The following is a 24086-nucleotide window of genomic DNA, read 5'->3' as shown; positions in this document are numbered from 1 at the left end:
AGTGAAATAATTAAAATGTTAAGAGAAAAAACACACCAACCAACAATTCTAGACCCTGTGAAATTATCCTTCAAAAGTGAAGAAAGACTTTCTGAGAAAAACAAACATTGAGGGAAATTGTTGCCAGTAGACCTCCCTGCAAGACATGTTAAAAAAAAGTTATTCTGAGGACAAGAAAATAACACAGGCCAGAAACTTGGATCTACATAAAGAAAGGAGGAGCATTAGAGAAGGAATAAGTGAATTCTTTTTTTTTTCTTTGTTTTTTTATGAGACAGAGTCTCACTCTGTTGCCTGGGCTAGAGTGCCTTGGCATTAACCTAGCTCACAGCAACTTGAAACTCCTGGGCTCAAGGGATCCTCCTGCCTCAGCCTCCTGAGTAGCTCCCTGACCCTGACCCTAACCCTAACCCCGAAACCCCAATCCAACCCCTAAACCCTAACCCCTAACCACAACCCCAACCCTAATCCTAACCCTAACAACCCTAACCATAACCCCTAACCCTAACCCCAACCCTAACCCAGCCCCAAGCCCTAGCCCTAACCCTAAACCCTAACGCCTAACCCTAACTCTAATATTCTATCAATAACCCTAATATTCCATCCCTAGTTTTCCAACCTTAACCCCCTAACCTTCTATCCCTTACCCCTCCCTCGCCCAAACCCTAACCCTAACTCCATATAAGGCTAGGTCCTCCTGTGGCCTGGACCCGGAACTACCCAAGGCCCAGTTGTGCTCCATCCCTCCTCAAGGCTTAGAACTCAGCTTGCACTGGTAGCAGGGGATGGTGGAATTCACATTCTTAGAGGCCAAGGGCCAAGGCAAGGCCAAGGGCCAAGGCAAGGCCAAGAAGGTAAGGAAGAAGTCAATTTAGAGGTAGGCTCTGAAAAGGTACATTTCTTAACCAGACAAGAAGGCGGCAGCTGGGGAGTGAAAGTTGAGGCACAGTAGCTGGCCCAGTTTAGAAGCAAGGAGCAAAACGTCCTGCCTTTTTGTGGTAACACCTGGGGCCGAAGTTCCAGCTAGAGTGCAAGGAAGGGGCAGCCACGTTGGGATGCAGATTGGGGCAGGTGCTGCAGGCTCTCAAGAACCAGCCCACACGAAGGTTATAAAAAAAACCCACATTTTTTTTTATTGGTCAGTGTTGGTAGGAGTTTGTTAAAAACTGGACCCGTGGGCTTGTGGAATGTGAGGGAAGTGGGTCCGCGCCGTCAGATGCCAGCTCTAGGGCCAGGGCCGCATGGAGCCCTGTGGCAGACTATCTTCGCCCCCACGAAGGCAACAGGGCCTGCACAGACAGTTGCTCAAGGGACGGGTCCCTGGCACCCTACTCCTTGGCGATGGCAAAGGGCTTCTCCACCTCGATCTTGCCACAGTCTGCGACGATCACATCCTTCAGGGGCTTGTCACGACTGTCCGTCTTGGTGCTCTCCACCTTCCTCACCACATCCTGGGAAGGCAAGGCAGAAGCGGGGGGCACAGTGGGTCAGGAGGTCCCTGCATCACGCAGGAGAGAGGCCCCTGCATCTGGCTCAGAAGCACGTGTCATCAACAGCACCAAAACTAACAGACTCACGGCCAGGGCACGGCGAAAGCAGATTTGACAAGGGGATGCAGAAATTTTGTTCCTTTGAAGTGAGACCCAGGTTGGGGCAAGGGTGAGAAGAGGTTGGCTAGGGAGTGTGGTACCAAGTGGCTTCTTAGGGACATCAGTTGTACTCTGTACAACTCAGGGATGGGAGCCAGCACATCACTAGGGGAATGATGGAACGGAGATTTCTGCAGTTGTGCAGCCTCAACAAGCCTTCTTGGCTGGGCTTGCCAGGGCCTGGAAGAATTTAGAAGCTTGTGGGCATGGGGATGCAGGCTGTTTATTCTAGAATCCGCCCAGGCTAGGAGACATCAGCACTGGTCTAAATCTGTGGGTTGGGTTCTTTTGGGAAAGGGACGAATACATGGAGCTCCTGCCCCAAGGTCTGTGTTAGGTCCCGGTGAGGACCGCCCAGGTTGGCCCCCGCCTCCAGAACTCACCATGCCCTCTAGAACTTTGCCAAACACCACATGCTTGCCGTCTAGCCAGGCTGTCTTGACCGTGGTGATGAAGAACTGGGAGCCGTTGGTGTCTTTGCCTGCGTTGGCCATGCTCACCCAGCCAGGCCCGTAGTGCTTCAGCTTGAAGTTCTCGTCGGGGAAGCGTTCACCATAGATGCTCTTTCCTGGGAAGACAGAGCAGGTCAGGGGAGCTGGGTTGGCCCAAATCAAGCAGATGTTTGGGGTGAGGATTGAAGGGGCTCAACCTGTCCTCTGTGCCAGGCTAGGCTTGGGTGGAGTACAAGGACATAAAAGCTATCCCCTTCCTATCCTCTGGCCTTAGAGCCAAGCCAGGCTGACTGACACCAAGTGGGGCATAAGGCCTGGGTGACTGAGTGAATAGCTCACAGGATGTGTTACTTTGAGAATACAGTTTTATGGCTTTAAAGTAAGGCATATATTCAGTTACTCTCAGCTATGGCCTGAGGCCTGCCACAGAGGGACTGTGGCAGAGAGAGGTGTTACGCAGGATGCAGGAGAACCAGGGAACCAGGGAGGTAGGAACCTTCCAGAAAAGGACTGCTGCTGCCCAGCTTGTCTTCCTAAGAACACAAAAGACATGGTCACAGCTGCAGAGCAGAAAGCAGCCAGAGGGGGTGGGGAGGGCCAGCAGGGGGCTGCCACTGGGTTCTGGAGAGTCAAAGCCTCTTACCAAGCAATGAACATGAAACAAAAGGCAGCCATGAATGTGTGTAACGTGTCTGTCCACGTGGGGCTTGGGGACACGGCGAAGGGAGCTGAAAGTGGATTTCTACATGATTGCAGAGGTCCTAGTTCCAAAGCTGACTCCCGGAGAAACACAGAAACTCTTCTTTTTCCCTGTTACCTCTTAGAGACTGATGCTGTGCATCAGGCCCAAAGAAACCTGGCAATAAAGAGGCCATTTTCATTTTGTTTTACCCAACTCCTTTCAAACTTATCTGCATGCAAGACCCTTTTTTCCTTCTCAATGCACCTACCTTCATCCTGTGGCCTGGGAAACTGTCCCAGACGGATGCTAACCAGGGAGGTGTTTCTGATTGTGTAGCAGGGGGAAGACTGAAAAGCAAGAATGACTAGACTCTGCCACCACCGTGCAATGACTCCTGGCTGGGTTGCTGGCTAAAAGCCTCCCCCACTGGAGCCTCATCCTCTTTGTAAATCTCAACCAACTGCAGAATTTCCATTACTGCTGCTATCCAGAAAACGCCCCAATCTATATCCTTAGCTCCAGTCACTTTCCCAAGATACAAGGAGTTCCTAATTCAAACGGACGGTTCTTCAATTTAAAGAACACACTTGGTCACCTTTCTCTTCAGATTGCAGTTATTTATTTTTTATCGTTATACTTGTAGCGAGGATTACCGTCGAACTCCACTCATGGGGCCAGAGAACCCGTGTGCTAGCGAAGACCTGCCCCTCACGCAGCGCACCACCTGCGCTCGTGAGCTCCCTGGCCGGCCAGCAGTTGTTCTTTGGGCACTGTCCCTCTGCAAACTGCGCACCGTTGTTCCCTCCCACCCACCATTTACTCATCCTTTCTTTCCATTCCTGCTACCCCCCTGCAGTAATGCTAATGCTTACAGCGTTAACAATGTGTGCCAGAGACTGTTGCAAGCATTTTTCAGAACAACCCACCCTACGAGGCAGTAAGTAACACCCCTGTTCAAAGGTAAAACACCTAAGATGCAGAGAACTTAAAGGTATCCCACTAAGAACTGGCAGAGCTAGAATCCAAACCAAGGTGGTCTGGCTCCCGAATCTCTGCTCTCACCCACTTGGCTCTACTCTCCTGGGGTCCAGGCCCAAACCATCCTACCCAGGGACGTCTGCGCCAACCCCTCGGCAATCCACTTGCTCTTGCCGCCACACCCTGAATCCCGCCACCACATTATCTTCCCTGAAACCCCTTTGGGACTGGGTCCTCCTGCTATTCCAGTCTCCAGCGGATCCTCACTATAGCAGCAGTCCCCAACCTTTGTGGCACCAGGGGCTGGTTTCATGGAAGACACTTTCCCCAGGACTGGGGGTGGGGTGGTGGGGTGTCACGGGTGGGGCAGGGTGGAGCAGAGCTCAGGCGGTGATGTGCAGCCTTTCCTAACAGGCAATAGTTTGGTACCGGGCCAGGGCACAGGGGTTGGGGACTGCAGCCCTATAGGACAAAAGCCCAGGTTCCTGGCCGCAAGCCCACCTCTCTGGATCCCCAAGGTATGCTCTTCTGTCCCCCACCCACCTTTGGCCAAGCTCCCGCCTCACAACAGAGCTGGGCTCATGTCTTCACCCTGCCTCCTCTCTGCCCATTCATGCTCTCCCCATCCGGGGCCGGCCCAAATCCTTCCTCACATGCACACTTCCTTTGTACCTGGACCCAAAGCAATTCCTGTCCCTGCTCGTCAGCACTTCGACAACGGCTGACTTCACTGAGTACTCGCCACATGCCAGGCGCTTGGCACTCCGGATCTACCCTAATCCTCACAGCACCCACAACTGCCATCACTCCTGCTTTACAGGAGAGGACACTGAAGCTCCAAGGCTGCACTTGCCTGAGGTCACAAAGCAAGAAGGTGGGAGACACTGGATCAAGCCCAGCTGTGTCTGACCCCACAACTATAGTCCTTTGTATCACATCTGCTTTGCGCCTTCTAGTCCAATGTTGCCTTGTTCCGTAGCTTTCAGTTTTTTCGCCTAGTTCTTCCCACCTAGACGATAAACAACTTGAGGACAGAGCCGGAATCCTAAAAGCTGTATCATGGCCCACTTGTAAATTTTTAGGTATTAAGTGAAAGGGAGCTGCTGTCCCACTGATCTTTACGTCCTCGACACGCAGCACACAGCCTGGACCCGTAAATACTCATTGACAGAGTGAGCTGTCCTCAGATCTTGGCAGCGTCTGAGGCGACAGAAGGCTATGCGCCAAGCTCACTGAGAACACGGTTAGTCCGGGGCATTGGTCTTTCTGTCCTGTGTGTGTAAGTTAGCGCAGAGGTGAGAGCTAGCCCTTGCAGAGTGGTCTCTGGAGGGAGACTACCAAGGCAAGCAACTTCTCCCACTCTTGCTGGGGCTTCCAACACGGTCCACACAGGCTTTGCATGCCTGAGCTACAACTGCCTACCTATGTGTCTTCACTTTGCTTCCATACATCCCCACCCCAGAACCCTCACCCCAAACAGGTATCGGGAGAAAGGTTACCAGGCTGTAGGCCTGGATCACAGGTCTGCCACGTGGGAGAGATCCTCTAGGTCTACCGTAAGGGCCACCCATGACTCCCTCTCCTTTGTACTGGGTTCCCTCTACAGAGGGTCTGTTGGTCTCAAAGCAAGCAGGTAACAGGCCTGCCTCTGAAGCTGGGAGAGAAAGAAGCCTGTGACCCAACAGAGGCCGCCTCAGCCCTCCCCCACTTTGGAGGCTACGCTGACACAGGCCTCTGCCCAGAGGACCTGAGGTTACCTCCTGTGCCATCTCCCCTGGTGAAGTCTCCGCCCTGGATCATGAAGTCCTTGATTACACGATGGAATTTGCTGTTTTTGTAGCCAAATCCTTTCTAGAAAAAAGGAAGAGAAGGTGAGGAGGTGGCATGCGGCAGCAGGTAGACATCCAACAGGCCCAACAGGAACCCAGCCCACAACTCCTGCTCACGGAAAAGACACGACTGCTGGCCGGATTCACCACTCCACGTGCTACTGAGTGAGCAGTTACCGCAGGCCACCACGGAGTGCACAGACCCGGGGATTCCTCTGCCTTTATAAATCCTCAGACTTTACAAAATTCTGCCTCACATGATGCCTTTCTCCCTCTCATTTCCTCCAATCGTAAGCACAGATGCAAGACGACTGACTGAGGGAAAAAGTCATCTGCAGGCCCAGTGCAAAGTTAAAATACAAACCTGTTTAAAGGGGATATTGCTCTCTTGAAACCTGGTGCCACTGCCCCAGGTGAAGTATCCCTGGGAGGCTCTGGGCTCCCTACTCTTTAGATAGGACAATACTGGGTTCCCAGGACAACAGTCAGTCGGTGCGCAGCGAGGGCTGCCACTGCAGATGGGCTGCGCTCTGCAGTTCAGTTTGCTGCCGTCCCTACAAGCAAACTTCACTTCATTTGAGTTGACAACCTCTGCTCTGGCCACTTACTTCTCCTGTAGCTAAGGCCACAAAATTGTCCACTGTTTTTGGAACAGTCTTTCCAAAGAGACCGAAGACCACTCTGCCCACATCTTCATCTCCAATTCGTAGGTCAAAGTACACCTGAGGAAAAAGACCATTTCAAACTTAGCTTCTTTTAGGGCTTTGCTAGGTTAAGTAGGGCACAAAAGTCTACCCCAAGGACAGGAGAGAGAACAGAGCCGTATTTTCAGAGAAGTGGTTCTGAACCTGATTTTGGTGTAGGCAAAATCCCTGTAAGACTCTAATGAAAGTTCCAGACCCTATTCCTGGGAAACGTTTGTTTATACTCTCCTTAAACTACAGGATAATCTTTGCTAAAAAAAAAAAAAAAAAAGCCCCAATTCCAGAAATTAACGTAAAGGAAACCCATGAGGAGGGGAGTCCAAGCACACCATGCAAACTTAAACTATATTTACCGTGCTTTGTAACTGGAAGTGCCTAAAAATTGGCTTAAGGGGAGAAAAGACTCTTAATTTGGCAGGCGGGATCTTTCGCCATCTCCCCAGCGCTGCGGGGCGTTTGCAAAAAGACTGCTCTGAGGCTGCCAGTGCGGGCCCCCGCTGGCATCCCGAGCACCCGATAACGCTCTGGGTGAGGATAGGGGCTGTCGGAGAAGGTCCGGGCCATTCTCCAGTCAGAGTGGGTAGGACGGCCCAGGCGCCGCGAGGCCGCAGCCGAGAGCTGGACGCCGGCTGAGTCAGTGCCAGAGCCAGGGCTGCCCAGGCTGGGGCTCCGAGACCCTAAATGTCCCGGACACCGCTGGCCGGCGGCGCCGAGGCCGGACCGCAGGCGGCGGAGGGCGGGCCTTGCCGGGCAGGGCGGGAGAGGAGAGCCCAGACCTTGACGGTGACTTTGGGCCCCTTCTTCTTCTCATCGGCCGCAGAGGGTCCCGGCAGCAGCAGGAAGAAGACCGAGCCCACGATGAGGGCGGCGGCGAAGAGCACCTTCATGTTCCGCTCCGACAGGCGCAGCATCCACCAGCACAGCAAACGCGGCCCGGGCAGCCGAGGGCCGACAAGGGTGGGGCCGCGGCGGCGTGGGCGCCGGCGCCGCCACGAGCGGGGCGGGGGAGGGCTGCGGCTCCGCCCGGCCTCCCGGCAGGAGCGGGCGCCGTTTCCCCCCTCCCGCTTGGCGCCGGGTGGTAGGTCCCGCCGGGGGGCGGGGCCCGGCCCCGGTAGGGCGGGCGCATTGGCGGGCTCGTGGGTGGCTGCCACGTTATTGCTGCCTCATTGGATTCCCAGCTCGCCCGCTCCCACCCGCAGGAAGCGGTCGGCGGAAGTCGGCGCCCGGGAGACGGAGCGAGGCGTGGGTCTCTGGACAGACTACAAAGCCCAGCAGGCCGTGCGGTCCGGCCTGGGGCCGCTGCGCCTTGCCGGGAGCGCTCGTCTCTTGGCCTGTGGTGGCAGACGCCAGATGTTAGGGAATCCGTGGGCCTGGATGGGGCAGAGGACACTTGTCACTATTTGTATTAGTCCAGTCAAGCGTTAGTCACCACCTAATTGGGTTTCAGTGTGGTAGCTTCCAAAAACTCAGAGCACATTTACCCTTACCCAGAGTATGACCTTGTACAGCTCCTTCTACTTGTCTTGCAGAACTTTAAAACCCAGCTGGTCCAATGGTAGTGGGTTATCAGAATTTATTTATTTTATTTTATATTTTATTTTATTTTTTTGAGACAGAGTATCACCATGTTGCCCGGGCTAGAGCGTGGCATCAGCCTAGCTCACAGCAACCTCAAACTGCTGGGCTCAAGTGATCCTCCTGCCTCAGCCTCCCGAGTAGCTGGGACTACAGGCACGCGCCACCATGCCCGGCTAACTTTTTCTATTTTTAGTTGTTTGGCCAATTTCTTTCTATTTTTGGTAGAGACGGGGTCTTGCTCAGGCTGGTCTTGAACTCCTGGCCTCAAGCAATCCTCCTGCCTTGGCCTCCCAGAGTGCTAGGATTACAGGCGTGAGCCACCGCGCCCAGCCTAACTTCCTTTCTTTACCTATTTGTTTCCCCAAATAGATTACGTTTTTGGAGAGCAAATGTCTGTGTTGCACTTAATCTGTATACAGCTCCCTCAACACTGCTGCAGGACTAAGTGCTCAGCAAGTATACGTTGGGATAACTTCACATTAGCAGTGAGGTGGGAAACAACATACCATGCGTGAAGCTTAGTCTCCCTTTTCTTTTCCAGAGACTTTTAGGAAGGTCAGGGACCTATACTAATTTAGGTCTTAACACACACTTGGTATTATTCCAGGCTACAACACATATGCTTTGGTACTAGGAGTTTTATGCACCCAGAAAAATAAAAATGACACACTCATTTTCCTTCTAAAATTGGGACCTATCGTGTTATTAAAATGTCTTTAAAACTAATTTTGAAAAATTAACTTTAAGGCCAGGCATGGTGGCTTAATGGCTACTGGTATTAACTAACTTGTCCTTCCTTACACTGAAGTCACTGCAGTAATCGTGCCTGTAATCCTAGCACATTGGGAAGCTCAGGTGGGAGGATCACTTGAGGCCAGGAGTTTTAGGCCAGCCTGAGCAACATAGTGAGACCCTGTCTCCACAAAAAATAAATAATATAAAAAATTAGCTGGGTGTGGTGGCGTGCCTGTAGTTTCAGCTACTTGGGAGGCTGAGGCAGGAGGATCACTTGAGTACATGAGTTTGAAGTTGCAGTGAGCTATGATGAGGACCCTGCACTCCAGCCTAGACAGACAGAGCAAGACTCATCTTTTAAATAATTAATAAACAAACAAATTTTGTAGAAATTCCAGATTGTCACAGGCCAGATTGTAAGCATGGCTTCATTTCCACAGGCGAACTATGCAATTTGGTCTCTATGTGAAGTGCTGATCTGAGTTTGAGGTTATGCATAGCTACTGGCATCAACTAACGCATCCTTCTTTGCACTAAACATCACTGCAGTCAGGCGATAGGGCTACAATAAACACAAATGACATTTGCTATTTCCTACCTTTGCACCACCATCAAGACAACCTCAATCAGTTGGAGGTTCTTCTAGGTAAAATTATTACACTGACAAAGATGATCGTTCAAATCCACCCTCCCACCGCCACTTTTTTTTATTGGTCTGCCAAGTCTCCCCACTCCCTCGTCTCACGCTGCCCATAGCCACAGCTAAGAAAAATGTTTACCAAGCCATATTTTCAAAGTAACCTCCTGCATATGAGAAGCTAGGGCTAAAATGGCATAAAAGCAGCCTTTCCCCACCCCCACTTTCAAAAGAAAATCAGGTTGATGGACAAAATGCTCTTTCTGTGAAACTTTTCTCTCATGATCTTAAACATCGTTTTTTGCCTCTACTTGCCTACCAGTGAAAAAAATAAATCATTTAGTGAGTAGTAACAAAAAAACTGGAACCTAAATCTGCAACTAAAGGACACGGGGAGCTTTGTAGGGGGGAAGGGCTTGCCTTTAATCCGCGCTTTGGTGAGGCAAAGATATAAAGTGTAACCATAATGTGTGTACCCTCATAACACCCTGAAATGAAAAAAAAAAAAAACCAAAAAACTGAAACCAGCCAATCATGCCCAGATTGGCAGTTGTTTTTTTTTTGTTGGCCATATATGCACTTGAGATATTACACTGTTCATCATAGTTATATCTTGTTTCTCATTAATAGAGTTACAAAGCTGTGAATTAAAATAAAATCTAAGCCTCCCAGCTGACTGAATGGACCCCCTCTTGGCCAAAGGGACCCCAGAAATACCCTAAAGCTGAGTTGCTGGCCATGAGAAGGGAAGTCAGACATGTTTTGTCATGGCCCCCCTCCCTTCTTAGAGATATCCATAACTCATTAACAGGCCTAAGGCTATACAGGACAAAGCTTAAATCACACCTGCAGGTCCTCAATTTACTTAACAGATCACTTGAGTCTGGGTATTATGTCGGGGATATATCTGGTGGCTTGGCTCTGATCAACAGACTTCCTTATCTTAAAACATTCCATGCCTTGGCTGGGCAAGGTGGCTCAAGCCTGTAATCCTAGCACTCTGGGAAGCCAAGGCAGGAGGATTGCTTGAGGCCACGAGTTCAAGACCAGTCTGAGCAAGATCCCGTCTCTACCAAAAATAGAAAAAATGAGCCGGGCGTGGTGGTGCCCTGCTGTAGTCCCAGTTACTTGGGAGGCTGAGGCAGCAGGCTCATTTGAGCCCAGGAATTGGAGGTTGCAGTGAGCTGTGATGATGCCATTGCACTCTAGACACAGTGAGACTGTGTCTCCAAAAAAAAAAAAAGCTTCATTTCTTTAACCAATTACAAATCAAAGAATCTTCAAACCCACCTATAACCTGTAATGCCCTGCTTTTTCAGGCCAAACCAATGTACCTTCCAACCCAATGTACCAAACCTTCCATGTATTGATTTATGACTTCACGTGTAATTCCTGCCTCCCTGAGATATATAAAACCTAACTGTAACCCAACCAGGCAAGACCACTTGTTCAAGGCTTCTGGGGTGTGGCTCTCCAGGCCATGGTAGCAGATATTCAGCTCAGAATAAACCTCTTTAAATTATTTTACAGAGTTTGTGTTCTTTTCTGTTGACAAAGCTACAAAAGTTGTTCCACAAAGCAGATCCTCACTTCCTGGTGTTCTACCTACCACCCAAGAACCACAGGGTTATAGGAATTAACATGTGAGTGAATATGTCCAAATTCTTCCAGAAATACTTATTTTTGAAGTGACTCACAGGAGAGGGCAATGTTCAACCCAGAGGAATGAAGCAATAATGCCAAAGTATCAGGCATTTATTTTTGTTCACCAGAGCCTTGAATCACATCAAAGTTAGTGTAGCTAGATTGGTAATTACAAATGAACCAGAGGAGATTAAAAAGACAAATCAATCAACCAAACAAGTAAAAGTAGCCAAGAAAGGTAAGATTTTATTTTACATACAAAAAGGGTGCAAACTGAGTCCTTTCCTCCCCAAATTGGAGAAGAGGTATACTTAAAGATCACATTTGTGTTTTCCATGGTGCCCTAGGAAATGGGCTACTTAGAGATAACATATCAGAACCCATTTTCCAATTTCTCCAAAGAAGGCTACTTCCTCTGCAGAGAAGTTTTTCCTAATGGCATACAAATATCTCCTCCCGAGGAACCATTTTAAATACACTTGAAATTGACATTCATGTTTAAAAATACTACAAGTTTCATTTTCACAGCTGAGCTTTGCGACCAGTGCCAGGGTTTATGAAACATTACATATCTAAAAAACAAAACAAAAAAAAAGTAAAAAAGAGGCATTTAACAATAATTAGACACATCCACACATCAATTAAAACTGATTTCCACAGCTGATTCATACATTATCTAGTTTTTTAAAAATTGCAATCAACATCTCAACATCTTTTTAAGAGTACAATGGGCAAAGATTAAAGAAACAGACAAATAATAATATAATAAATTAGAGCATGTAATATATCCAATGGGAATTGCTGAATCAACATTATTTTCCATGGGGGGGGGACTATAATATTTTTGGTTTCATCTTTGTCTTTTCCGATGTTACTCTTCTCTCTGCTTGATAAATAGGGCTCATTCCCAGAGCCAGCTTGCTGAGACACTAATTTGAGAAGCTCACTTACCACTTGTTTACCTCTGAGAATACTCAGGAACACATGGTTCCCAGCAGCCTGGATTGTGAGTCTTTATGAAAGTGAAATGCACATAGATGAGCACATACACAGGCACACACATGCAATCACACACCCCTATCTGTAAATATAATTCTCCCCAAAGAAACGGCTCATCTTTCCTGAGACATTCCTAGCAGATTGATAAGCCTTCTAAAAAGGGTTTTGGTGCAAGGGCTGGCCTGGGATTTGGTCTGGAGCTCATGAAGAGGAACACTGAAAATGACTCACCTGCCCTTAAAGAGGGGTTGTGGGGGGTGTGGGGGGCAGTGAGGACAGCTGTCCTCTTGTGCACTGCACTGTCGTTTATTACCATGAATAATCCTCTGCTCTGAAACCTTAAAGGTGGTGATGGCACTGGAAAAGTGATTATGAGTAGTAAAAGAAGAAAAATAATAAAAGAATTTCTGTCCACAGATCTGAGGTTTCTTTATAACATCCAGTTTGATAATCAAACTAGAAACATATGGAGTACGTGTTCACTTTTTCCTTTGTAAGATAATTTACAAATACTGGAGTGGTTTCCTGGTTGCTTTTTGAGAAAATATCAACTACCATTGTCTATATCCAGGGAACCTACTCACTATTTTGAATACAATGAGAAATCTATTCTTTTGCACTTAGTCACCTGCAAAAGGAGTTAGGAGAAACATATTTTTAAGACTGCTTACTAGATCAAAGACTTCCAAGATTCCTTATTTGTGAGCAAGACACTGCTCAACACTTTAGAAACCCACAGAAGGGCCATGGTTGCCTCTTCTTTTTATTCAGAAACAAAATCACCACCACCCCAAACTCAAATCCAAAGGAATCCCACTTTGATTTCTATCAGCCTATCATGGGGAAGACTGGGAGTCACTGGCCATCAACCTCTAGATGGGACTTCCCTGGACTCTGCAAAAGCTCAAGAACCTCAGAGATAAGTGCCTGTCACCCACGTGGCCAATCCAGATGGGGTGCTTAGTTATCATGGCTCCCTGAGGGTTCCTGGGATTCATCTGCTCACCATGGGGCAACAGTGGGGGTGGTGGCAATGGCCTGGCAAAGATCATGTTGGCTGTATGGTGCTGAAAGCTCCCAATCTGAGAAACTCTAGCTCTAATGTGGTTCTGACACTGAAGACAATGTTATCATGGCAACTCAATGGGAATGGAAAACTGGCTTAAATATGACAATGGAAGAGGTGGCTGCAACACAGGAGGCATGTGGGCTTGGGAGGAGATGCATCATAAGAAAGATCAAGTTTCTTTGAGGAGATGCATTCTAGGATGCCACGGAAGTTCTTATTTTTGAGAAATGCAGGCCATGCTTGCTCATTGGGAGAAGGAATGGATTTTATCTTTTACATTAAAGAAAAACAGTTAAAGCTATGACCTTTAGTAACCACTTTGACATATTATTACCATTATTACATATTTCTGGCATTAAAAGTGGTTACTAACACTGAAAATCAACAGTGAATATGCACTACCAGTGTAGAGGTCCACTGAACTAAGTTGGAAGTTACTGGCTAACGGGAAGAGGCTGTTCCTATGTACTTGGAGTTCTCTGAGAATAAACAGGCAATCAACACTTCTACCAGAAATCTCAGGATCCTTGCTGTCCCCAGTAGCTCACGCATTCCAAAATAAAATGGACTTTAACTGGAGGCTAACCCAGTCACTCAACTGGTACCTTCCTAGACCCTGTTTACTCCTAGACAGACACAAAATAGCAGAAGAATGTTAATTAAGGCAGTCATGAATGCATATTGGCTGCTGGGATGCTCTGTGCACTCTTGCAGAGTAGTCTGGAGTAAGAGCTCTGGGGAGTGCCAAGGTCTGTATAGCAACTTGATCAATCCCTATATGCTTAGACTGCACAGACACAAGTCATGTTCTGGTTATGGGTGCGGGGACCCTTTATGTCTTAGTGGAACCTCAGCCTGCTTGCTTCAATCTGCACGGGATGCAATGCCTGAGGGACTGGAGAGCTTGGGAGAACTCCTAATGGTATAATAAAGGCGTTTTTATGAACAGATGCTGATTTAGCTTTAAGAAGAAATAACTGCATCAATCCCAAAGAAAAAGATTCTCAGACATCATAGCTATGAAATGGAGAAAGCACAAAAACTACAGAGCAAGTGGACTGGGGCAGGGGGGTAGGTGATAGAGGGAGTGCCTAACCCCAAGGATCTGGCTGAGGCATACAACTATAGCATTGCTACAACTATAGCAATAGGGCAGAGGAGGGAGCCCTGATAGGCTGATGGGACTGAAACTGATGGCCAAATCAACTTCTGGGGTACTCATGTTTTTGGTTTTGGTTTTTTTTAATTTTAAGGAAGATCACAATAGAATCTCCCAAGTCCAGAATAACCTTGGAGTGTCAATGGCCCTGGAAGGCTCGTCATTATCCTGCATGCTCAAGGGACCCGGGGCTCTTCATCTTTGTTATGAAAACCAAATATCTACTGAGAGATTTGTGGGGGCTGGAGGGTGAGAGCAGTACATTAGGAACAATCCTCCCCAACAACTGCTCAGGTTCAACCCCTCAAGAGCTAGCCTTTTAAAAATTTTAAGACAAAAAAAAAGTCACAAATACAGATGCAAGGTGGCTTGCTCTGCAGCCAAGCTGGTCACTATCTTTGCTTTTTTGTGGAAGCAAGGTGGGGGAATAGGGGGAGGCACTTAGTAGGGTATGGAGTGCCAGGACGCTCCAGGCTTTGCCACCATTTCCCCCTGTCCTCTCTTGAAAGGCAAGGCATTTTCTATATAGGGATGAGGAATTTAAAGTTTCTATACAGGAAGTTAGAGTTGGCCAAATGCCAGTTAAGGAACTATGAAAATTTCAGTGACGGGGCTTCAACCACCAGGTAATGGCAAGGACACAAACTCCCAATATTCAAAGACCTTACAGGGATGGGGTGTGACAATGCATCTCCCTGCTACTCAATTTTTCGTATTGTATGAAAGCATTTCTTTTAAAGAAATGACAGATTACAATCTTTACATAAGCCAAACAGATTTGAATCCAGTGAAATGATATTCCCTAGCCAAGGTCCAATGGGATAGGTGAAGCCCAGTAACTCTGATCCGTGCTAATGCTGCTACTTTTGCTCTGAGTAAGGTATATCGAGGGACATGTCAGGAAATGCCCACTACCAGAAAATATCCCCACATCCTCCAGTGCAAAAGAGAGCCTTACACCTCAAGCCAGAAGTGAAGATTTCTGTGCTTCACAAACCACCAGACTAAGTGACCAGCCACGGTCCTCCACGGTTAGCTCTCTACTCCCAGATATGTGAACACCCCTTTCCCTGATATAAATAATCCTTTCTCTTCTGTCATATTTAGAATGAGGAGTCACTGTTTGGATAAGCCACTAAACTCAAACGAAAACTGAGCATCAGAAGAGGTAACTCCACATCCTATTGGCTTTTCAAACAGTGAATGAAGAGCCAAGACCCTTCATGGTAGTACCTTATATGAATCCACCATGGCAGGAAGAGGAGGGCATATGAGGGAGGACATGCTTAGATGAATGGCCATCTTATTTAGAAGGAGTCTATGTCCAATTGAGAAAATAATTTCAGACCTCTCATTTCAGTCTCCTTTTCCCTGGAATTTTCCAGCACCAACCAATGTTACTCTCTCGTTCACTGCAGCCCCATGTACTGAGTCCTAAGCCTGCTGCTAGGGACCTGCTGGGAGATCTTCATAAGCTTGGTTTATGATGAGGCAGAACAGCCCAAATGCTACAACTCATCTCTTGGGGCAGACAGGACACACTGATTTTCTTTTCCTCGTCCTATGGTGCCACACCCTAAGGCTCCTCTGGCAGTTGAAAGGCAGGTTCACTGTCCTCCTCTTTTTGTCCTAGTGGCAATTATGGTGGTGGCTGTTTCATCACTAATTTTATCCCTAAGTCACCAGGAAGTCACAGGGCTGTCTAGCTGGAGGCCCTGGCAGTGGAGAAAATAATTTTGAATGTTTTTGTTAAGGATCTCCTTCTCTGGGATGAGCTGTCTTCTGGTCACAGTCTGGCTCGGTTGGCTCATCCCATGTGCTGGAGAGCTAGGATTTCAAACTGTAGGTTTATTAGGTCAAGATGCTCTGGTAGGAACATTCTTCAGCAGCTGAGAAGATGAATAAAAATTCAAGTATGTTTTCTTGCCAACCTGAGTGTTCACTCAGAATGACATAGAGTTTGGCTTCTTCTCTTCTGGGTGCTGCAAAACAAACTTTTTCCACTGAGAATGTCCTCTGGACCCACATTCTCTCTGAATGGCTTGGCTGGCCCCATACCCCTCAAAACAGAAAAAAGTAAAACCCCTAATATAATCAGACACAATATGCATCTGCCATGTTTTTGTTTAAAAAAAAAAACAAAACTAAAAGTGCAATAAAGTCAGTTTTCTTTCCTTTGCTCAGAACAATGTGCATTGTCCTACTACCACTTGGAAAAAAGAGTTCACTTGTCAAGAAAGCTAAGAATGCCAACACACGGGGACAGTAGACTGCAGATTTCTCACAGCTTGTGTCCTACAGTGTAACTTCACAGGAGGGAGGGAGGGGGGAACCTGAACCCCATGGCCAGCTGGGATGGATGCTGCATAGGCACAGAGGAAGAGGAAACCATATTCCCAGACACACCTGGGAGGTGGAGAAAGTTCTTCTCCAGTCCAGGTCTGCCACCTTCCTCCTGCCTTCTTGGCCTCACCCCCAGTCTCTTGAGCTCCTTCCACAGACAAAGCCTTTAGCTCACTAGCTTTTATGCTGGAGAGAGCTGTGGAGCAAAAACCAGGAGTAAACTAAGAGGAGGGAAGAGAATAGTAGTCCTTGAGTTTTTGTGAATGACACCTTCACTGTAAACAATGGGAAGGAGAGTCAACCAGGCAGCCCCAAGGGCAAGCAGTGGAGGAAGAGCAGCTCTGGGACCTGCTCAGAGCCTTAGGCAGGCAAGGATGGCCATTGACCCATTGGGCCCTGGCTGCCACACTGGTTCCTTCTGGGGGCATCTGTTTTCTTCTTTTTGGTTTAGATCTCCACCCTCCCCCAAAGAGGAGTCCCTTCCAGTGAGAAATGGCAGGAGCTGCAGGTACAATTGAGTCAGAGTCCCCAGAGCCTGAGGACTCCTGGGAGGCACTGGTCACTTGTGGCGCTGAGCAGTCTTCTTCCTTTTCCTCTTAAAGAAACAGCAGCACCTGGAGCACAAGGAACATTGCAAGTCAGTGCAGGAGGCCTGCAGGTTCCAGCAGACTTATGCCTGCTTCTGCTTACTGCAGGGGGTAGAATTTTCCCCCTGGCACCCACCCACAGGGCCACCCACAAACTACAGTGCACACACTGGAGGCAGTGGGCAGTGTTTGCCAGGAAAGCCAAAAGAAAGAGCTGCTTGATTTCAATCTACAGCCATCCAACCTAATTATCAAAATGGTATAGGCTAGGCAGGGCTGAAACAGGCATTTCTGGAAGGAGGATGAAGAAGGCTTCTTTCCTAGTCTAACAGCCAACGCAGATGCCTCATCTTAGTCTAGGACCAAGGTTGGGGGGGTCCTCAGGGCAGCATAAGTATAGCCTGCATTGTCTGCTCCTTGACACTGAGGGCACAATTATTTAATGCAACTTACTGGCCAGCTGGCTGGGAGGCTAAACTAAGGCAAACAAATCCCATGGAAAGTATGATGTTTGGAACTCTGGGAGGATCTTACGATGCTACCAGTGAAGCATGAAGGATTCTATCCTCCAACTCTGCCCCCACCCAGGTACCTCGAGTAGGCAGGAGAGGCCCTGATTCTAATAAGAACTGTGAGCCCACAGCTCTTACTGACACTAGTAGTCTCCCTTTTCATTTGGAGGGGACCAATGCCATGGCCTAGGAGCTGACCATCAGGACAGGATGCTCTCTGGTTGCAGAGTACTGCCTAACTTAGCCTCCGGAGATTGCTGCTGCTGTGCCAGATGGGGTTTAAGAACTGGCCCTGTTTAGGGTGGAGTTGGGGCCCATTCCCTTACGAGCCCTCCAAGTTCTGCCTTCTAGGGAACAACTACAGTTCTGGCACATCCCTAAGCCTGAATATCCCATCCTCACTCCTGTCTTTGGAGTAGAAAGTGTGACTCTTGCTCACGTAGTCCATAAGGGGGTGATGAGGGCTGTGGCAAGGCTGGTACAAAAGATATGTCCTTTCCAGGGAGCTGACACATGAGAAATGAAAATGTGAGGGGCAGAGGTGGTGGATGAGTCAAAGATGCCAGATGATGGAGGTGAGTAAAGTTGGAAGTATAACTCAGACTTGCTAGACCCTTGAAAGAAAACCTTTTCTGAGGAAACTATCTTTGAGTCTCTTGCCTAATCCTTCCAGGTTTAATGTCAGGAATATTCATAAGGAAATAAAGAACTATTACTTACTTCCCATACCCCTAGGTTTCCTACTGTAGCTCAGATTCCCTCTCTTTTTAGACTCCTTGGTATTCCTACATCCACTGGACTGGCTATTAAAAACTTGGATTCTGGTTCTAGGTATTATTTGGATTAAAAAAAAAATTGGAGAAAGTTTCTAAGAATTCAGAAATAAACATTTACAGAGACAATGATGGGCTGTTTAACCATTATCTGACTGAATCAAATATGGAAATTTTGGAAATAGGAGTATCTTAAGAGGATCTTCAAGAAGATTTTCTCTGAGCTCATCAACATTTATGAAGTCATTTGAAGACATTTATGAAGTACTATTAATAGGTGCAAATATAGTCACTAACCAGTGTCTTGTGTATTGAGAAACTGAATAAATTCTTCTAAATAAAAATGCTCAACAGTTTTGATTGTTTAAAATGGTCGTCGATGGAAACCCTGAGGAATAATTTTTTAGAAATGGTCTTTTTCTGTACATATGCTTTAGAAAGAAACATTTTCCCAGTTGAATGTCCAGAAGTTAATATCAAAGGAAGCAAATTAAATCTCTATTTCAATAGACTTACCTGTTTACCTATTAACCATGATTTTCAGAGGCACTACTAACTTTTAAGTCAATTTCTATTCTTTTTGGAGGATGCTAAGATGATAATTTTGTGTTTTTAAATAAAAACAGTCAAAAATAAGTTTGAAACACTGTTTAGTTCCATTTCAAATTGTACAATGACTTCTCTTTTACCTCCTCCAAGGTAAGCCATAAGAGTTAATGTCTGTTTACAAGCATATCATAACCTGGTGTGTAATGCTGAAGTCCTCTCACTGGAGGAGAGTATGAGTTGTGGTTCTGAGGAGTTGGAATATTTTAAATTTAGAGTTCTAGATTGATTTTTGCTAGTTACTATAGCTAATGCTTCAGCAGTAGCAGGAATTTTTAGTAATTCTGTCCATGAGGAAGCGGGTCCCACAATCTGCTCTTCCACTCATTGGTTTCTGTGGTGACTACTGGCAACAGGACCTGTTAAACTAGGTCAGATTCTAGACCAAGTTTACTGACTGACTCCATATAGATGTGTCACTCTCAGAAGAGAATGAAGGCAGGTGATGAGCCCCTCTTGTGTCCTAGGTTCCCTTCCAATTGATTCTTTGTTTGGATGACCAGAAGTTCTCAACATGCTGGAGTCAAATCGATCCAAGTCTTCCTAGTCACAAGCCATCCTGTGCTTTTCCCGAGGCCTCTGACACACCACCTTTTGCATACTTCTCTCTTACTATGCCCTGGCTCTCTCCCTTCAGCTATTCCCTTGCTATGTTCCTCTCCTCTGCCACATTTGTACATTCTTCCTTTCCTCTAATACTTGGCTCAAGTCCTTTAACCATCCTTGTCTACAGCGACCTCTTGGCCTCTCAGCCTCACAAGGGCAATAACCTGAAATGTCCTGGAGAACTCCTTGTCCTTTTCATGTATGTATGTCTTATCTCTCCAGCTAGATGGTACCCAAGCTCTTTGGGGCAGGCTTTGGGACCCCCTAGAGTTCCAAGCACAGGGTTGAATGAACATATAGTAGGTCCTCAAGTATCTCTAGTCAGGATCATGTGACTGACACCTCACAGGAAAAAATAGACCACAACAATGCCAGATTACACAGACACATATTTGCAAAATGAATAGGCCAAATGTGCTCTTTGATACCCTAAGACTATTAATCCTACCTCTATAAAATCCTGTTGTTATATTCCTGTCTCTAGGGAAACTCCTGTAGGCAACTTGGCTTGGATAGTTAGGGATCAGAAGCCAGTGCCCAACCCAGTCACTGAAGACAAATAGAAACGAGGTAGTCATAAAGTTTAGCAGGCTATTACATTCATGTAGAATATGACCCTATGTGTGCAGACAATGTGGGACACTTACAATTCCAGACTGCAACAGACCAACAAGTTCCGGAACACCTGGAAGGTCATAGTCAGTGTCCAGAAAGAGAGTCAAGGAGGGGGCTCCGTCTTGTAGCAAGAATGTTCCTCACCACACATGGATTCTTTAGTGCTTCTCCTTCCATATACCCCATGTTGTTCCTAAGAATGCACTCCAGGAGCCTTTTCCAGGAGTGGAAAAGACAGGCTCCCATATGTCAAAATTAGCTGAGTCAACCCTTGGTCCACTAAACTCTCTTATAGGAGTAAAGACAGTAAATGAAAAACAAACAAAACAATCCCCAAAACAACAAAATGTCTATTGCTCCCCCAAGAAGGAGCTCTCTTTTTCTGAGAGATTCGTACTCTATAGATGGAAGAACCAGGTGAATCCAAAAAAGTCACAGATTTTTCAAAGCAGCCAATTTCTAGGTTAGAGACCAAGCTGCAGAATGTAAAATTATCTGGCAACAACACTATCTTCGTGGTTGTGAGGAAATACAACTGATATTTAAACAGCTGATACAGTAACTTTGTCCTCTTACCTCTGTGTCCCTCTCCCTCTGATGATATATGGTCATACTAATTTGGGAGAAAATTCACTCAGCTAAATATAAAGAGATAATTTTGGATACTGTTTTGGTAGGAGGAGGCAGTGATAAGGTGGGTTGAAAAGAAAGAAGGAATGGATTAATTCCTGGGTATAGGCCTGCCCCATCCCCACCTTGTGGAGCTAGTTCCCCAGTCTGGGTGGTTATGGCACAAGGAAGCATATGGAAGCCATTCAATGTTCCTAAGGCATTTGTTTGGCTTTGCCAGTCCCAGCCTAGTCTGGTCCGCTCCCCTTGCATGTGGACTGGAGAGAGGGACTCACCACAGGTTGAGCATTTTCAGGCAGCTACAGAGTATGTAAAGAGAAAAACACAGAAAGGAAGAAAGAGAGAGAAAGAGAGAGATATTAGTCCACAGAGGTGAGATGGAAGCGACTCCCTGTGAGCCATGCAAACATGCAGTATGTGTCTGTGTTTAGTTTCTTCCTCTGTCAAGGTAGGGTGAGTAGGCCCAGGCCACTTGGTCCCCCATTGAAGTGGGGGGAGCAGGAGCCTGACAGAAGCATCAAAGTGTGAGCTAGACCTCAGGGGTAAGGCAAAACAGAAAGAGCTGATGGGAACCTCAGGGTGGGCTTTCCTGGGCAACTTCCAGGAAAGCAGCAGGGGAAAGAGCAAATGGCCCTGCCTGTAAGAACTCAATCAAGCACCAAGGGCAAGCCATTTTGGTTTCCACATGAAGTCTTACTGTGTAAGCTAACAGTTAAACTAACCTTCCCAACTATTTTGAGGGAAAAAGAAGTCCCTAGCCTTTGTATAAGTCCAACCTGTCTGACCAAAGCAGCTAGCAGTTGTCTCTTGCTCTAGAAAGGGAGAAAAGGTTTAAGAGATACTTTATCTTATTAGAAGATGAATCAGAGGGAGGGAGGTCATAGCTCTGGATTAAGGTATAACTACTAGAGAAGGGCCAAAATTCTAATCCTGTCAATTCTTAGGAGAAATGAGGTTTGCTTTTTTTAAGTGATAGCTAAAGTCTGGATAAACAAAAATTCGTGTGTTCTTACTATAACAAAAATCGATCAAAAAGCTGCCTACCCTCACCACCCTTCCAACCATCCTTAAACAAGGACATGTGTCCTGTAGCTAGAGAAAAAGGGAAGTCAGATGTTCATTTTATACACAGAACAAAAATCAAGACCCTGTAATTTCTTTCCACCTTCACACAAAGCAAGCTGGGTGAGGAACCCAAAATCAAAAGCTTGGAAGTGAAGGTTCACGTAGTCTCCCCAGTACCCGAGTTAGTCTCAATATAGCCAACAGCCCCCTCTACCCCACAAGCAGGCTGCAGGAACAAATGGCATCACAGCTGTGTGCAATGAGGGGCTGGTGGGAAAGCCTCAAGCTTCTCTAGCTGTGACTTCTTCTTGTGAAAATGATGAAGCAGGTGAACACATGGCTACCCTTTCCCCGCCCCCATACACACAGAAGGCCAAGAAGAATAACACATGGCAAGGCCCTGACAGTACCCTGGGCAAGATGGATTGGTAGCTCGTGAAATCACTAGGAGACTCAGCATACAAAACACTCTAAGCCACGAGCTTTTGGATGACATTTGGTCAAATACAAGTGTTCCCCTCTGGTTTCTACACCTTTCAGAAGGTCTAAACCCAGAGCTAGAGACACAATTGTCCTTTTTGCTAAATGGGAAGACTTTAAACTCTCTTTACATTCTATAGTTTAGATTATACCAGAACATAATATACTCAATTGAAATCTCTTTGTGTGAATGGGTCCCTGTCTTACACACAGAACACAAACACCACAGTCACATACACAATTAGTGCACACATTTACCAAAATGAAATGAGATGAATGGGTTCAAAAAAGAAACCTATATAGGGTATATCATAAGACTAAAGTCCATTCGATCTTGATATTCAAAGTATAATACTAAATCCAGAGCTATACTTTTAGCCTTCAAAGTAATAGCCACAAAAGAGAGCTGGGAGTGGGGTAGGGGTAGGAACAGGTATAGCTATCTTTCAAGCCCAGACAATGTTTAGGTCAGATAATGTTCAGTGCAGTGGTTCCCAACCTTGGCTACACATTAGAACTACCTGAACTTTTAAAATTCTTGATGCACAGGCCACACCTCAATAAATTAAATCAAAATATCTGGGGCCAGACTCAGGCATTTGTATTTTCTAACATACCCCAGGTGACTCCAAAGTTCAGCCGAGGTTGAGAGCCAAGAGGGTGAGAGTAACATACTGTTTATCTAAGAGAATGTAGTTTTGTCATGGAAACAGAAAAGCTGTGAGCATCATTAACATCTTCAAAGTCCCTGAGAATAGGGAGGATGTTTCCTTATTAAAATGGTCTCTTCCTGGCATAATCAGCTTTCCCCCCTTACGTATCAGTGCCTCATATAATATGGGAGGAGAGCATTTGAAGCTGCCTATAGTCAATGGGGGCTTGACAGGAGAGAGTCCAAGTCATCCTCAGCTACTTTTTAACTATTGGGTAGGAATCTTCAAGCCCTGGCTTTCCAAGGAAAGGAACTCTTGAACACAAAATGAGCTCATCAAACAGATGCTCAGGAGAGCAGGGGAATGGGCAGAGGCACAGCCATGCAAAGTGAATCTGGAAGAAAGAAGAATGCAGGTCTTGGCTGGCTACTCAATGACTCACCTCCAGAGGTGTAAGCATGTTCTGGCTTGTATTTAGGCTATCTGGGGGCTCTGGAGACACTGAGGGCACAATATCACTATAAAAATGTTCCCTGCTTCAGAGAACAAGACACATGGATATCCTGACTATTCTCAAAGGGCTTACAAGAAAGGTCATTCATACCAGGGTTGGCAGCAGTTACTGACTCATGATGTCTCTCCCTACCTGGTGTCTTCTTAGAGTTTAAGTCTAGATCTGAATTTGCGATGGGTAAAAAAGGGAAAGAAGTGGTAAAAATGCTGTTTTTGCAGTAGAATCAGCAGTTATTTCACCTTCCACCCCAGATTCTAAGAGTTTAAACACAGACCATGCACAGAGCACCAAGGGGCTGGTGGTATGGGCAGACATACACATGCAAGAGAAGCAGAAAAGGGCATGAGGGCAACCTCCTCATTCTCTTGGGATGAGTGTCACTTCCTTTCCTTCCTAGTACCCCTCACAGGTGCAGACTACTTTTCTTGTCTGACTTATTCAGTCTCTCTGAATCCAAAATCATTTAAGAGTGAACAAAATGGCCCTGAAACCCTTGTTCCAGGACTGTACGCCCAGTTGTCAGCCCACAACCAGCAATCGAATGCCATTCAGCATGGCCCATGGTTTAACAGAAGATTTTTCTCTGC

The 24086-nt window shown here is 46.7% G+C and overlaps 2 protein-coding genes across 7 annotated transcripts in view; both read right to left on the bottom strand.

Annotated features, from left to right (window-relative positions):
- Positions 1–1107: 1107 nt before the first annotated feature.
- On the bottom strand, positions 1108–7438 carry PPIB (peptidylprolyl isomerase B (cyclophilin B)). Its single transcript, XM_012644859.1, has 5 exons — positions 7071–7438; positions 6199–6312; positions 5519–5612; positions 2033–2217; positions 1108–1451 (listed from the first exon to the last, which is right to left on the bottom strand). The coding sequence occupies exons 1-5, from the start codon at positions 7203–7205 to the stop codon at positions 1329–1331; spliced, it is 651 nt and encodes a 216-aa protein (XP_012500313.1). The 5' UTR covers positions 7206–7438; the 3' UTR covers positions 1108–1328.
- Positions 7439–11114: 3676 nt separating this feature from the next.
- The window catches only part of CSNK1G1 (casein kinase 1, gamma 1), a 208149-nt gene continuing 195177 nt past the window's right edge, over positions 11115–24086 (bottom strand). For 2 of the 6 annotated variants that reach the window (XM_012644867.1, XM_012644870.1), the window contains 2 exons: positions 21063–21086; positions 14956–17072 (listed from right to left, as the gene is read on the bottom strand). In XM_012644867.1, the coding sequence (XP_012500321.1) occupies positions 17018–17072; positions 21063–21086 (79 nt within the window). In that variant the 3' untranslated portion in view covers positions 14956–17017. Of the gene's footprint in view, positions 11461–14955; positions 17073–21062; positions 21087–24086 lie in introns of those variants that run through there. The other 4 variants (XM_012644869.1, XM_012644866.1, XM_012644865.1 and 1 more) reach the window with 3 other exon arrangements.

Source organism: Propithecus coquereli, unplaced genomic scaffold (genome assembly GCF_000956105.1).
Source record: "Propithecus coquereli isolate 6110/MARCELLA unplaced genomic scaffold, Pcoq_1.0 Scaffold221, whole genome shotgun sequence".
NCBI lineage: Eukaryota > Metazoa > Chordata > Mammalia > Primates > Indriidae > Propithecus > Propithecus coquereli.
The sequence above is the reverse complement of the archived record's forward strand: the minus strand, read 5'-3'. Positions and strand labels throughout refer to the sequence as shown.

What these genes read in the sequence shown, in the direction of transcription:
- PPIB (XM_012644859.1), bottom strand. Translation starts at nt 7,205, where the DNA reads ATGCTGCGCCTGTCGGAGCGGAACATGAAGGTGCTCTTCGCCGCCGCC. An exon ending in TGGCCTTAGCTACAGGAGAA is followed by an intron (nt 5,613 to 6,198) that starts GTAAGTGGCCAG and finishes CCTTTTTTCTAG; the next exon opens with AAAGGATTTGGCTACAAAAA. An exon ending in GCAAAGTTCTAGAGGGCATG is followed by an intron (nt 1,452 to 2,032) that starts GTGAGTTCTGGA and finishes TTGCCTTCCCAG; the next exon opens with GATGTGGTGAGGAAGGTGGA.